Genomic DNA, 13369 nt, shown 5'->3' with positions numbered 1-13369 from the left:
CTTCTATCATAGATGTGTTCGCAATAAGATGTTACAACAGACTTAGCAGCAGTCACTGCTGCGTGCTCAGACACGTTTACGCATATCTCACATGTTTTGTTTTTAATGTAGCCTCGATTATTCTACTTACCCCTATATTCAACTGACCCCGGTCTCCCCTACATATGTGTGTGTGTGTGTGTGTGTGTGTGTATATATATATATATATATATATATATAAAACTGTAATAAATATTTGTGCACTCGAATTCATTTATTTTAAATTCACATACTCGTTTAAAAGTTATTTACTTAAAATTATAGCAAAAAATGATAAAATGGCTAATTTGTGTGTAAAAAAAGGCTAATTTCACAAAAATGCTGCAACATTTCGTAATCTTTTGTATAAAAGAAAAATGCATGCAATCAAATTTAATATTCGACATATCCAAATGTTTTGTGAGAGTATATATTGAGGCAACTCGCTTGAAATAAAGCAATTTTTATTATATAATTCAAGAAATCTTGTCTTTCCAGAATATTTGCAGAAGTTCGCGAACTGTTTTTCCATCGTTTCTTTGCATTAATCTTTAATGTCTCTTGTTTGATAATTGAATTTGTACAACATAAATTCGCACTGATAAACAGATCGAAATACGAGAGAACGTATTTTTCCATATATATTATATATAACAAGAATTATATCAAAGCATTTTTACCAAGAATAAAAAAAGCTTATTTTTTCTTTTTATCCAAAAATACACACATATCTATTGATGGAGTATACAGGATATTCCATAGTGCTTTCTTTTTATTTATTGTAGATTCATTAGCGAATTTGAAGATGTGAAATAAAATATTTCTTTGTTTTTTTTTGTATTTTTTGTCTGTAAAAATAATTCAGTAATTATTTGCGCAATAGTTAATATTAATGCATAATATTGAAACTATTTATTTTTTCGTTGAAAATTGAACTCACTTGAGTTTTATTTGTCTGATTTTCATTACGCACATTTTTCCCTCGTTTTCTTCGTATCGTCCGTTGAGTGAATTATTCGTCGGACCCGCCTTTACCAGATTAAATATTCTCCCGGCAATCGTAGCTTCCGAAGGAATGGCTGATCCCATCAGATTTTTGCTCTCAGGTGAGTGGTTACGGGAAACCGCCCAAGAAATCTGCTCTTTTCTCTATTGTTACAGAATAATCGTACATTCTAAAAAAATGTCGGTGTGGATTTAACACCCCTGCGGTGTCTATCTACGATTCTCATTGTTTTGATGTTAATTTAAAACACTAACATGGTGCGGATTTAGTACCATAGGTGTGTATATTTAAAATCCATGATGTTAAATTTATGTTGGTGTTAATTTAATTAGATAATTATATAGAGAGACATCGCATGGTGTTAAGTTCACATCGCTATTTTTTAGAGTAATTCCCGTAAGAAAAAGATTCGCAAAATCCTTCAAATGCGGGAATGTATCAAGACTATCTTATCAAAACTGATTCTTGGATCTTTCTATAATACTCAAGATTAAAATTGCTCTTTTTAATGGATTATCAGCTTATCAAGGAACCGCAGTTATCAATTTCGCGCGTTTTATAACACCTCGTTCATTTCATTAACTGCAATTCATGAGGCAAATGCGATTCTATGTGAATATTGCTAATTTAAGAATATTCATATAATTTAATCATTATTTGAATAATATTCAAATATTCACAATTTCATAAATCTTTGAATTCGTCAATTTATATTTAATTTTTATAAGGATTCATAATCTCCAAATATTCTTTAAATTTTGGATAGATATTTCTTAAATAATTATTATCTCTCTTTGAATATATATATATATATATATATATATATATATATATATACACATAAATAAAATATCAAATAGAAAAACTGTCATTAATTATTGTCAAAATCTTATTCCATGAATTTATGATTATTTGAACTACTAATTGAAGATAAGAAATTATGAATTGTAAATAATAACAGATTTTTTTTTAAACATATTCGTAAAAGAGAGATCTGTGAAATGTTGTTTCAAAATATAAATCTGTAATTAATTACATTCTCAAAGAAAGATTGAAAATTATTTACGACTATAAATTCCGGTCTTAACTGTTTTTATTTTTTTACAATTTCTTGACTAACTGAATTTAAGTTAGATACAAGCAGTTATTTTCATAAAGACATAATTTATAATTTCATTATAATTTATATATATTTATATATATTTATATGTGTGTAGGGGAAGGCACATGAATTTCTTTTTTCCTTTATCATATATTTGTACATAAAAACTCAGTTAAATTGAAATTTATGAAAGTAACTGCGGATATAAAAACTACAAAAACTATATACTCTTCTCCGTATATAATCTTATATAAAATTAGTGAAAATGTTTTTAAATAAAAATTTAATAATAACAGATGAATGATTTGATAATGTTTCCAATTAATTTGATTAAAAGTTAATGAATATTCATCTATTATATCGGAATATATGTGGAACGATTCACGGATTAAAATATATTTAAAGAATTAATTTATTCAATATGCTTATTTTTGCATGATTTATTAAATTGTATAATTTCGATTTTATACAAAATATGTACTACCGCGCCAATCGTTTGGTCGATAGCTCTCGTGACATTTTTTTCTCAACTTTTACGTTGCGCGCATTTCCTGGAACCTCGTTATCGACAGGATATCATGTTTCCGAGATATGCGATTTATAGAAAAGTGACAGTATTAAATTTAGGAGGGAGATCGTACAGACCATCAATCGAAGCGATTTGTTGAACACCGATTTAATAAATTGAGAGTATACATCATGACATTAAGATATTTCTGCAATATGGTTGTAATTATATTTATAAAAATGTAACGCAACTAACAAGTGTAGAAATTTAAGACAACTATAGCCAAAATTTAAGATAAATAGATGTTTTATAAATTTCGTCTTTTTTGTTTTTGAAATATTAACACAGGAAAGCTGGAGCTTTTGCTAAGCAGAGGTAAAAGATTTGTTTTTCACAAACTTTGCTTATCGTGAGGTGAAAGGACGGAAAGCAAATTGCGAGGGCTTTCTGCCTAATGTCTTTTTCTCGGATGGCTTGCGGCAGTTCTGTCAGGATTTATAGAACTCAAAAATCTGTCGAGAAATTTGCCCCACGTAGAGAACGTTTTACTATATAGGGATCCTTTGAGAGAAATTCCTGGAGGCTTTACGGTCGTGAAGAAAGAAATGGGTTCTCACCTCGTAAGGGTGAGCAAGATCCGAATCCTGTTGCCAATCGCAACAGGAGAATTCGAAACGAGTATCGGTCCCAGGACGAATAGCTAGACACGTTCTTCGCGGTATCGTTCCCTCTTTTATCTGTACGAGATACAACATTCGCTTTGGAAATAGTCTGTCGACGAAACAAGATATCAAGTAAAATAAAAGTGCAGCGAAATGAATGTTTGATTAATAATAAAGATGGATGGAGCTATAGATAAAATATTTTACTGTGAGTGTACCTACAATAATAATAATTTTATAATAATAATATTTAATAATATATAATAATAATTTTTGAATGCATGTGGATATACTTTGATGTGTTACGTACATTTTTGTTTCTATATTTTTATTTTTGTTTAATCATCGCAATTTGCTTATTGTCAAATTGTAAGATTTTTTTTTTATATTATCCGGTTGGGAACGCAAAATTCCTAATCTATTACTTCCTCGCATTTCAAAGCCATTATATTAACTATCAGTTATTAGGAAGAGCAAACAAAATAATATAATAATTGAATAATCCAAACCCTGTTCTATATATTTAATATATATTAATATATATCAAAATAGAATACAAAGAGATAAAGAAATTTGGATTGTAAAACTCTGTGTGAAACTTCTTGGGACAAACCTTAGATAATTTTTGTTCGCATTGTAAACGCAATACAAAAACAAACGTTTAAATTCGCCATTATGCTTCTTCGATAGGCAGTGACGTACAAAGATCGAATTACGATCTTGGGATCGAGCCATGATCGATTTACCGAGTACAGGCGCGATAGCTGTCTTCCGGTTTATCAGTCTCCTATCTGGCCACAACAAGGATGACGCTATAGCATCCTTCCTGAATGCAGGGGCCAGCGCCAGCTTTCGGGACGAGATGGGCTATTGATATGCGGTACGCGTGACTGCCATCGAAACGCTTTTTCCAGACGCAGGAAACGGGAGAACGCGATTCAACGGGTGCGATTATGGTCGATTGATTCGCAACGCTGCATTGGCTAAACCCAGCGATTCGACGGCGAATACCAGCGGAATGTGCCGATGGAGTCACGCGGTAATAGGTCCTCTTAGACCTATGATTATTTTTTAATAGCTTATATTTCGATCTTTTATAGCGTAAAATTTGCATATTCAATCAGCAAAAAATCACACACCGGCAAAAGAAGATAAGTGCACAAATGGAGGGCCTAATTATTTTTTAATTAATATACCAAATAATTCTATATATTCTATATATTCTAATTAATATAATAAAGTAGTCTGCAACAGAGGGTACAATCGAAAATACAATTATTACGTTTTTCCGCATAAAGAAAATACACAAACGTATAGTTTATATGAGTAATAGCAGTTTATACAAATATAGCAAGTTCCGCATTATTTAAATATGATATTGAATATGATATTAAATTCCAAAATTGAAGAATTTGTTAAATTAATTGTGTTTACAGACTTAATGAATATGTGTATTTATATTAATAGTACTATATATATAATGTATTGTATGTGATCCTTTTTTAGAATTAATACTTTATTTATATTTTACATTCTTAACTCTCAATACTTAATTATTTATTTCATTATTAATTAACATCTGTGAATTTACATTTAACAACTGTGCATGCAACTTGCCATTTGATGGCTTAGAAATCATAAATGTCCAAGTCTATTCTACTGAGTCTAAATGCATCCAGACGAGTCTATAGCAGCTGCTACAATGCAGTTAAACAAACCTACGTGAAAGCTCAATCAAAGCTTACCGATCTCCTCGTCACATCATTCCACGACACTATGCTTGCCGACTCGCAAGCGGTACAATGCTATTCAATCCCGTCGTGAATTCTGTTTTGTCAAAGGCCGTTCCGCGATTAACAGCTCGCTGGCGAATGAAAATTAGCGGCCTTTGCTCAAATTAACGACGACAGGCAAGACTTGATTAATTCCGACGCTACTTCCTCGCGCGATGAATGCGTGGCGGATTAAGAGCTGCAAGCCTGCGAGGACACAATTTCGACGCAGCAGTTATGGCGTGGGATTTGAAGCGGTCGAAGGCCAAAGAGAGAGGAGAGGAAGGGGATAAAGAGGGTGGGCAGGGGGGGATTACAGAGGCGGGAGGGGGTGGATATATCCGTAGAGTTATGGCTGGTATGAAACCCATAGCAAATGATGCAGGAATACGTGACTGGCAAGCGAAGCGTTGCGTTGCGTCGGGTCCGACGCGGGCGTCCCGATGCCTGCCTGCCTGCCTGCCTGCTGTCTGCCTTGCTGCCTGGCCGGCTCGATGTAGCTGCAATCAGCAACGAGCACCGTCCACGGCACCGAAATAAATTCAATAGAAATACGTTGCGCGTCGGCATACGACAGCTAGGTCGCCGAGAGTACGTGCGCGCATGAAAAGTTGGATGGGAGCTTGATCTTCGGCCGTGGACACACGTCGCTGGTCCTATCCTTCGATCAACCCTTTGAGAATGAAATTAATTCCACCGGATATCGGCTTGACAGAAATTCCCTATACTATTCGTCCAATCTGATTAATAAATTTGAATCGTAAATAAAATTTTATATATAATGTAAAGTTGCGAAAAAAGTTAATTTTTATTTTCGGCTGATGTCGATGTATCATCGAATATTTAATATCTATGTAGATATAAATGTGCCCTGCACGTTTATTACTATGTGTATGTAAGAAGAATTTATATAATGTAATAAGGTAATGATGTAAGTAAGAATGTAACAGAGAAGTTATATTAATATAAACTAAAATTAATTTAATTAGAGTAAATCCTTGTCATAACTTTCATAAAACTAAAGCCACATGAAAACAAAGGCGCTGACATTGAACGCTAACGCTGATGAATGCTGATATATTCAATCAAGGGGATTGGCGTGATCTGCAGAAATGTCGTTTGAGATCGAAAGGGAGTAAATACAGCTGGCTGCGCATACCATCTATATGAAGCCTTATGGCAAACATATTGGATCATCGTGGATACGATACATCAGAATTCCGCTCCCGTCTCGTCGCTGTCTCCACGTTCTCCATTAAATTTCGCGTAATAGGACCGACAAGATGTCGACTAAGCGGAGGAGCCCCCGCAATTTGAAAGGTCGATACTCGATTTCCGCGACACGACTTTCGTTTCAGAGTTTCGCAGTCTCTCTCGAAAAGAAAGTTACATTTTCGCAGCCGAATTTTTGCAGGTCCTTGAACGCGTAAATATTTGAGCTTATATGAGCTTATAATGTAAAGTACGTCAAAAGTAAATTGCTTTTCGTCGTTTTAAAGTTTTTTCGGAGAATCTACTCTCTCTTTTCAATAATGAACTCATTCACGAATCGATAATTTTCTTTATCAAGAATAAACATGACAAATCATGTTGGAAGAAAATAAAACATCATTTAATAGTATTTCTTTCAATAATTGTAATTCTGCATGCTGAAATATATACACATATATATATAGATTATAATCTCTATATGTTAAAAACTTTGTAACAACAAATGTTTTTTCTTTTATTTATAAAAAGAATTTTTTTTTATTAATAAAAAAGGTATGATAAAATTAAAATTATTGCAACAATTACTGACGATATGCCAACGATAAAATATAATTATTTGTAATGTAATGTACGTAGACGCTTATGTTGCATTATGATAAAAGAGAAATTTATTTTACAGGGTAAATGGGATGAATATGCCACACTTAAGCGAAATTAGACTTTTTGATTAATTATTTGTTCAATTTAAAATAATTTTACATACTGATCTTTTTCTTTCATCTTTTATCTATTATTTGTATATGATTGGAATCGAACATTTTTATTTTTTATTATTAAAAATAAAAAAATACAGAAGTGCTGAAAAATAACATTTATTTTGTTTTTTTTTATCGTAGAAACACATTATTAATGATTTTTATAATGAAAATAAAAATTTGTAACATAATATAGATAATATAAATATAAGGAATATAAGTAATAACTTCGATAAATTAAATTATCGAATATAAAATAAACTTTGAGACATATTTTTAACAATAGAAATATATCTTTTTAACAGTCCTCGTGATCCATCTACAGCAACATTTAGATATTATTCAATTATATTTTGGACCTTTTTTTAAAGTAAAAGTATGTAATGTATAAATACGAAACGTATAAATAAATATTCGTTTTACTTTATATTTACAAGTAATCTAAAATCGAAAGAAAAAGAGCTATAAGCCTAAGATTAATCGTTACAAGTTAAAAATTGAAAACGTTAATAAATAAAATTCATTTAACTAAATATTAACTTTAATATGCCGGCAATAAACGAAACAAAAAACAAACGTTTCGATGCATGTCGGATCATTATCAATGTTAGAAGCAATAAAAATATTACAAAGAGAAGATACATAAAATTATAATTCGCTCTCGATCGCAGTATTAAAGTTATCAATAATATCTCTCAGTATGTAGTAGATATTATCAGAGTGTTGTTAACAGTGTATTCCTCTGGTAATTTGAATGTACTATAGAGAGCCATAATTATTTCTGTTAAAGAGACACAAGTACAAATATAATGTAAAAGTATATTAGGAATAAGTAATAGTAATACAATGTAATGATAGAGATAATAAAAAGCAAGGCATAAGAATAAGAATAAAATAGTAATATATAACAAAGAAAGTACACTGAAGAACATTAATAAGAAGTTGTGCGATGTACAAATTATATATAATTAATTTAGTAGCAGCTAAATTAAATGAAAATAAATACCTTATGAGTGTCAATATATTATAAAAAAGTCGTCTAATCTTAGACAATACGATGAGAGTGAAAAATGAGTCATTTCTTTCAGATGTTTAGAGACAATAATAAATTCTAAACGAGAAGGGTGATGTAGTAGAAAGGAAGGGGGAAAAATAAAGTAGAAGGAAAGGAAAATGGGAAGATGGAAAGTAAAAAGAGAAAGAAAGCAATTAAGAAGAAGAGAAAGATTGTATAATCTGTATGTAGGATTCAGGTAACGATTCAGTCTCATTTTGTTTATTAAGACCTTGTTTCTGTCTTTTGATATGAATCATTTCAGACACTAATCTTTTATTGTACGAAGATTCGCGTACCAAAATGTTCACACCTTTCCATTTAAAATTGTTCCAGTCAAAATTGATACTATGATCGGTTATGACAGGGAAACCAGTATTTTTCTTAATATCAGAGATATGCTCGTTTAATCTCGTACTTAATTTTCTTTTAGTCTGATCAACATAGCTCGCCTCACAATCGTCACAAAAAATCTTATACAACGTTCTGATTAGATAGGAGATCTAACTTTTGAAAGATCTAACTTGTCTTTTCCTCTCTTAATAAGACCTTTTAATGTGTTGGAGATAGAAAAGGCTAGTTTGCAATGAAACATACTAGAAATAGGAAGGAAACTTTTGGAAATAGATTTGACGTAAGGGATCGTAAAATATTTATCTTTAACTTGTACATTACGTGTACTATGTCTGTTATGTACTATATATGGAAATTTAATCTTTGTTCAATTGTAGAGAAGATAAATGAGAGAGGACTAATCGAGAAAATTCAATCCATTAAAATGGATTGAAAAACTATATTCTCTATTCAGAATTTTTAATTGAGCAATAAATTAATATAATTAATACAATAATAAGCAAATAAATAAACAATTAAATTTATTTATTAAGTATTTGTCAATACGAATATTCTGCCACAATGGAATTATGCGGCGAAACGTTTGTTAGCGCTCTAACCTATGTATTAGAGAAAATTGGCATTTTATCCTAACAAAAATGGTGGCATATTGCCTCAAGACGCCATTTCATCTTATGATGAGCCTATACAATACGGCTGTTAAGAAAATAAATCATGTACTGAATATTTTCATTTTAATCTACATTAAGATTAACAATCGAGCTAAATATTGTGTAATGTTTAAATAATAATTTATATAAAATACTATAAAAGTTTTAAGAAGCACTTTTTCGTATATCATGCCATCATATTTACCTCATAAAAACAATGCTCTGGCCAGGAAATTCTTGATACTCATGCAATACGTTAAGCAATTGTAAATAATTTTGTGGCATTAACGCAAGCGCTGCTAATCGGTGTCACGTTAAACACAACGAGTGGCATATTCCTCCAACTAGCGTATTACCCGCAGTTATTCCATTCTTGAGCTAAAAGTTGATTGGAAACAGTTTATTGATATAGAAATATCATATCTATGTTGGTAAAGATATATTAGGTGTATAGTCTCCGCAAAAGTGACTGAAATTGGAAATGTATACTTTCGTATAAAAATAAATGTTACATACATAATAAAACAGTTTGATAAGGTCAATATTTATACTACAATTTTATGATTTAAGTGAAAATTTTATCACTTTGTAATTATTTTTTGCAAATATGTCTACTTCTTATTGAAATCATTTTTAATTCAGGTTCTAATCACTATCAAAGTTTTTGTATTTCATTCAAATACATAAGAAAAATCTGTAATTTTTAACTAATTTTTTTATGTTAAAAAAATATTTGCAATACCTCTTTAATTGCTTTTGTGTATATTTTCTGTAATGAAGTGATCATCTGGAGGTGTAAAAGAATACAAACTTAAGAATATAACTAAAATAGACTGCAATATTTCCTATATGTAACGATATATTATCTACGCAAGTCACCGAGAGAGTTTAGATAGAATTAAGAGATAAAACAAAAACATTTGTATTTTTACCTGACCTGCTTTGCGACACATTCTGACGACGTGTTTTCTTGTTGCAGTGAAGTACCTGCGGGAAGTGACGCCGTACTTCAGGAAGGCTTCGATCATCCAGGAAGTGGGCTGGGAACTTCAACGCGGTTTCCTGAGCGCGACGCCACCGCCACCAAAGTCACCACCACGGGCGGATACTCGTTATCTGCCATTACAACTCTGCAGACTCACCAGAGCGCATCCCTCTTCCGATCCCGGTAAGTCTTAATACCGAAAAGTCGATGCGTGGTTTGAGCAGCTCGTCTGCCATGTAAAGATTAATTCGTCGGTTGTGCGGTTGGATCTGTGAGACCCTGGCTATTTCCCAATTTGTTACAATGCACTTGTATGAAGATTATCACGCAAATATTCAACAAATATTTAACAATGTATCTTTCATTTTAAAGCAATTTGTTACAATTTAAATTTGACTTCTACAAGAAACTTCTCGGAGCGAGAAATATATGGAAAGAACGGTTTTATTATTAAAAGATCTAAAAGTTTAGCTGGACACAGGTCCGAAAATAATTTTGTTGGACCATCCAAATAATTATGCAGAACGTTTAAACGTTAATGACGATGCTACAAAAAGTTTTAACATTCTAGTAGTCAGTTTAAGCGTCCTACATAATTATTTTGATGATCCAAACAAATTTTTTAGACTTATATACAGTTGAATTTTTAGATACTTCAGCAAAACCGTTTTTTCGTGCATATACATAACGTTTTCTTATTAAAAATGTGCATAGCATTTGTCATAATTTCACTCGAAAAGAACAGTTCTGTTGATATATTTGAAAATTTAGGTAGGTACAAATCTGAAAATAATAATTCTGTTGAATCATTAAAATAATTATGTATAAGGATTCTTAAACTGATTGTTAGACTGTCAAAACTTTTTGCAGCATTGCTCATCATATTTGAAGTTTTTGAATAATTATTTGAACGGTCGAACAAAATTATTTTTAGATCTGTAACTAACTAAATTTTTAAATACTTTAGCAAAATTGATCTTTCCGTACATGCTTGTGATTTTATATGTATAATATTGTAATTCCAATATCATTAAAGCGATTAATGACAGTATTTTTATCACTATTTTGTTGTATTTGAATGGACACGAAATATTAGCTTTATGATTTGTAAATTAATCGGTTCTTATTGAAAAAGCCTTGATATTTTCATTTCTGTTTCGAAATGTCTTCTGTCATTCAATCTGTCATTAAGTAAGTATCCGGCGATTTATATATAATTTGTATTTATTAGAAATTATATATTTGTTAATGCGACATCTCCAATTGTATTTCAACATTAATGTTCAAATCAACAAATCTTTCTTCAGCGAAAACAAGAAAATGAATTAAGAGTCGTTAGCTATAATTACTTTATTGAACTTCTCTTTTCTAAAGGAGTATTGAAGCGATTAAGGCGAGAGCCGCCGATTACTTCAAATTTAATCTAAAACTCGAGGATGTTCAAAGGAAAATAAACGCGAGAGAGGAATGGAAAACGCAAACGGATTGCGCGTTTTATCGTCTTGATTAACGAAGTAGTGCAATCTAGATCGCGGTTGAAGAGTTTAGGAGAATCGGGAGAGATCTCGTTTACCTATTTGCCAAGCGCAGCGACGGTGGTAAATGGTCTCGCGGCAGGATAAAAGTCCAGTCCTTCTATCGGAGACAGTCGCCTCCCTCCGTCTACGTAGTGATAAACTGAGGATGAGTTAGCACGAAGGGAATATCTCTCCCCCTTGGGCTCGTAGTGAGTTAATGAAAGGCGAATGGCTCCTTAATTCTGTAAAGCTTCTCCGTTCTTCTCTTCCCCGTTTACTCTAAGCACGCCATCTCCGTTCAGGGCCGCTTCGTGCAAATTTTCACCTCTTGGGGATTGTTAGCGGTGTCCCATATGTGGCACGCGGTGGTTGTTTTATTTCGGCAGTTTAGTTAAGTGTCTCTGTTATTACAGCCGTGTTACTTCCGTTTACCAGGAAGTTCGCTAGTAATCCTGTCTCGATTGTTTTATTTCATTCATGAATAAAAATGATGAGAAGAAATTATGTATTGTATTATATGTAATTTTAAAAGGCTTAAAATAGTTAAAACGAGGGATATGCAAGTCTGAAAAATAGTAATTAAGGATTAATAATTTGTAATGTACCTACAATTACGTACGTACTCGGTCAAATATGATCAAATATGTGTGTTTAATAAATTCTTCTGCACCTTAAGAATAATAATTGAAAACGAAATACACGAGTATGATATAAACTATCGTGTATAGAAAGCAAGACTAAAGTTAAAAGAACTTCTGAGATTGAAGAGTTAAATCCGACCCTGGGACTCTCCTGGACCGAAAGAAAAACCGCGAGAGAGAATAGCTGCGCTGTTAAGAGAGGAGAAAGCAGAAGGGAAGAGACAAGTGCGGTCGGCGCGGGTGCCGAAAGGGGTGGCGACAGACGGGGGATGGACAGTAAGGGGTAGCTGTAAGCTAAGAAACGCAATCAGAGACGTGCCGTATCTCTTGCCGGCATCTCGCTAAGCCATGTCATAGAGTAACGCTTACTGATATTTCCGTGCGCTGATATTTCTTAAATCAATTTCGTAGCATCCGCATTGCAGTATAAAAATTTTACCGCTAATCAGAATGAAATTGTAATAGAAAGTAATTTAAACCGCGTTTAATGATCTTAAGAAGATATGGTGTTATCATTCGATGACATCGAGAATGGAGATGCCTTGTGTTAGATTAGATTTCTCGGTAATTTTCAATCGTTGGTTACTTGTAACGATCTCGTGGACAACGAATGTGCAGTCGATGAACGTTCTGGTCCACGGTAAATTTTACGGCCGATGCAGTAAATTTTATGTCGTTGCCGCGATGATTGCATTCATATTGCCTCGATCGATGAACATGAATGATAACAGAACGATAAATTGGACATACGCTGCGCGCGCAAACCGTCGTAATCCTTTTGCGTTAAAGTGTAGGTAAAATCTCGATTGCCGAAAAATGAAATTTAATGGTATTTTTTGGTATTAAGAGGAAGTTGAATGTTTTTAGTATTTATAATTACATGTAATTATACTTTCATCAATTTATCAACAAGGAATCTCACAAAGTGTCAAATTCTAATTTTAATGAAACTTTGTGTGTGTGTGTGTGTGTGTGTGTATGTCCAGGATGTAACTGAAATAACGCTCACTAATCATACAGTGCTATTCCTAAATAAATAAAAGAAACTAAGTCGAAAAGTCTACCATTTTGCAATTTTCGCAATAGTTAACGAAATATAAATTTCCAAATATTGCCAAATAAACGAATAAAAT

The 13369-nt window shown here is 32.3% G+C and overlaps 1 protein-coding gene across 1 annotated transcript in view; it reads left to right on the top strand.

Annotated features, from left to right (window-relative positions):
- Positions 1-13369, top strand: part of Syn1 (Syntrophin-like 1) — a 279016-nt gene that overhangs the window by 153311 nt on the left and 112336 nt on the right. The window contains exon 3 of the mRNA XM_087415086.1: positions 10073-10261. Within this exon, the coding sequence (XP_087271212.1) occupies positions 10073-10261 (189 nt within the window). The remainder of the gene's footprint in view (positions 1-10072; positions 10262-13369) is intronic.

This window comes from Acromyrmex echinatior, chromosome 17 (assembly GCF_024713525.1).
Source record: "Acromyrmex echinatior isolate Ae372 chromosome 17, ASM2471352v2, whole genome shotgun sequence".
Classification (NCBI taxonomy): Eukaryota; Metazoa; Arthropoda; class Insecta; order Hymenoptera; family Formicidae; genus Acromyrmex; species Acromyrmex echinatior.
Note: the sequence above shows the minus strand (reverse complement) of the source record. Positions and strands in the feature narration are given on the sequence as shown.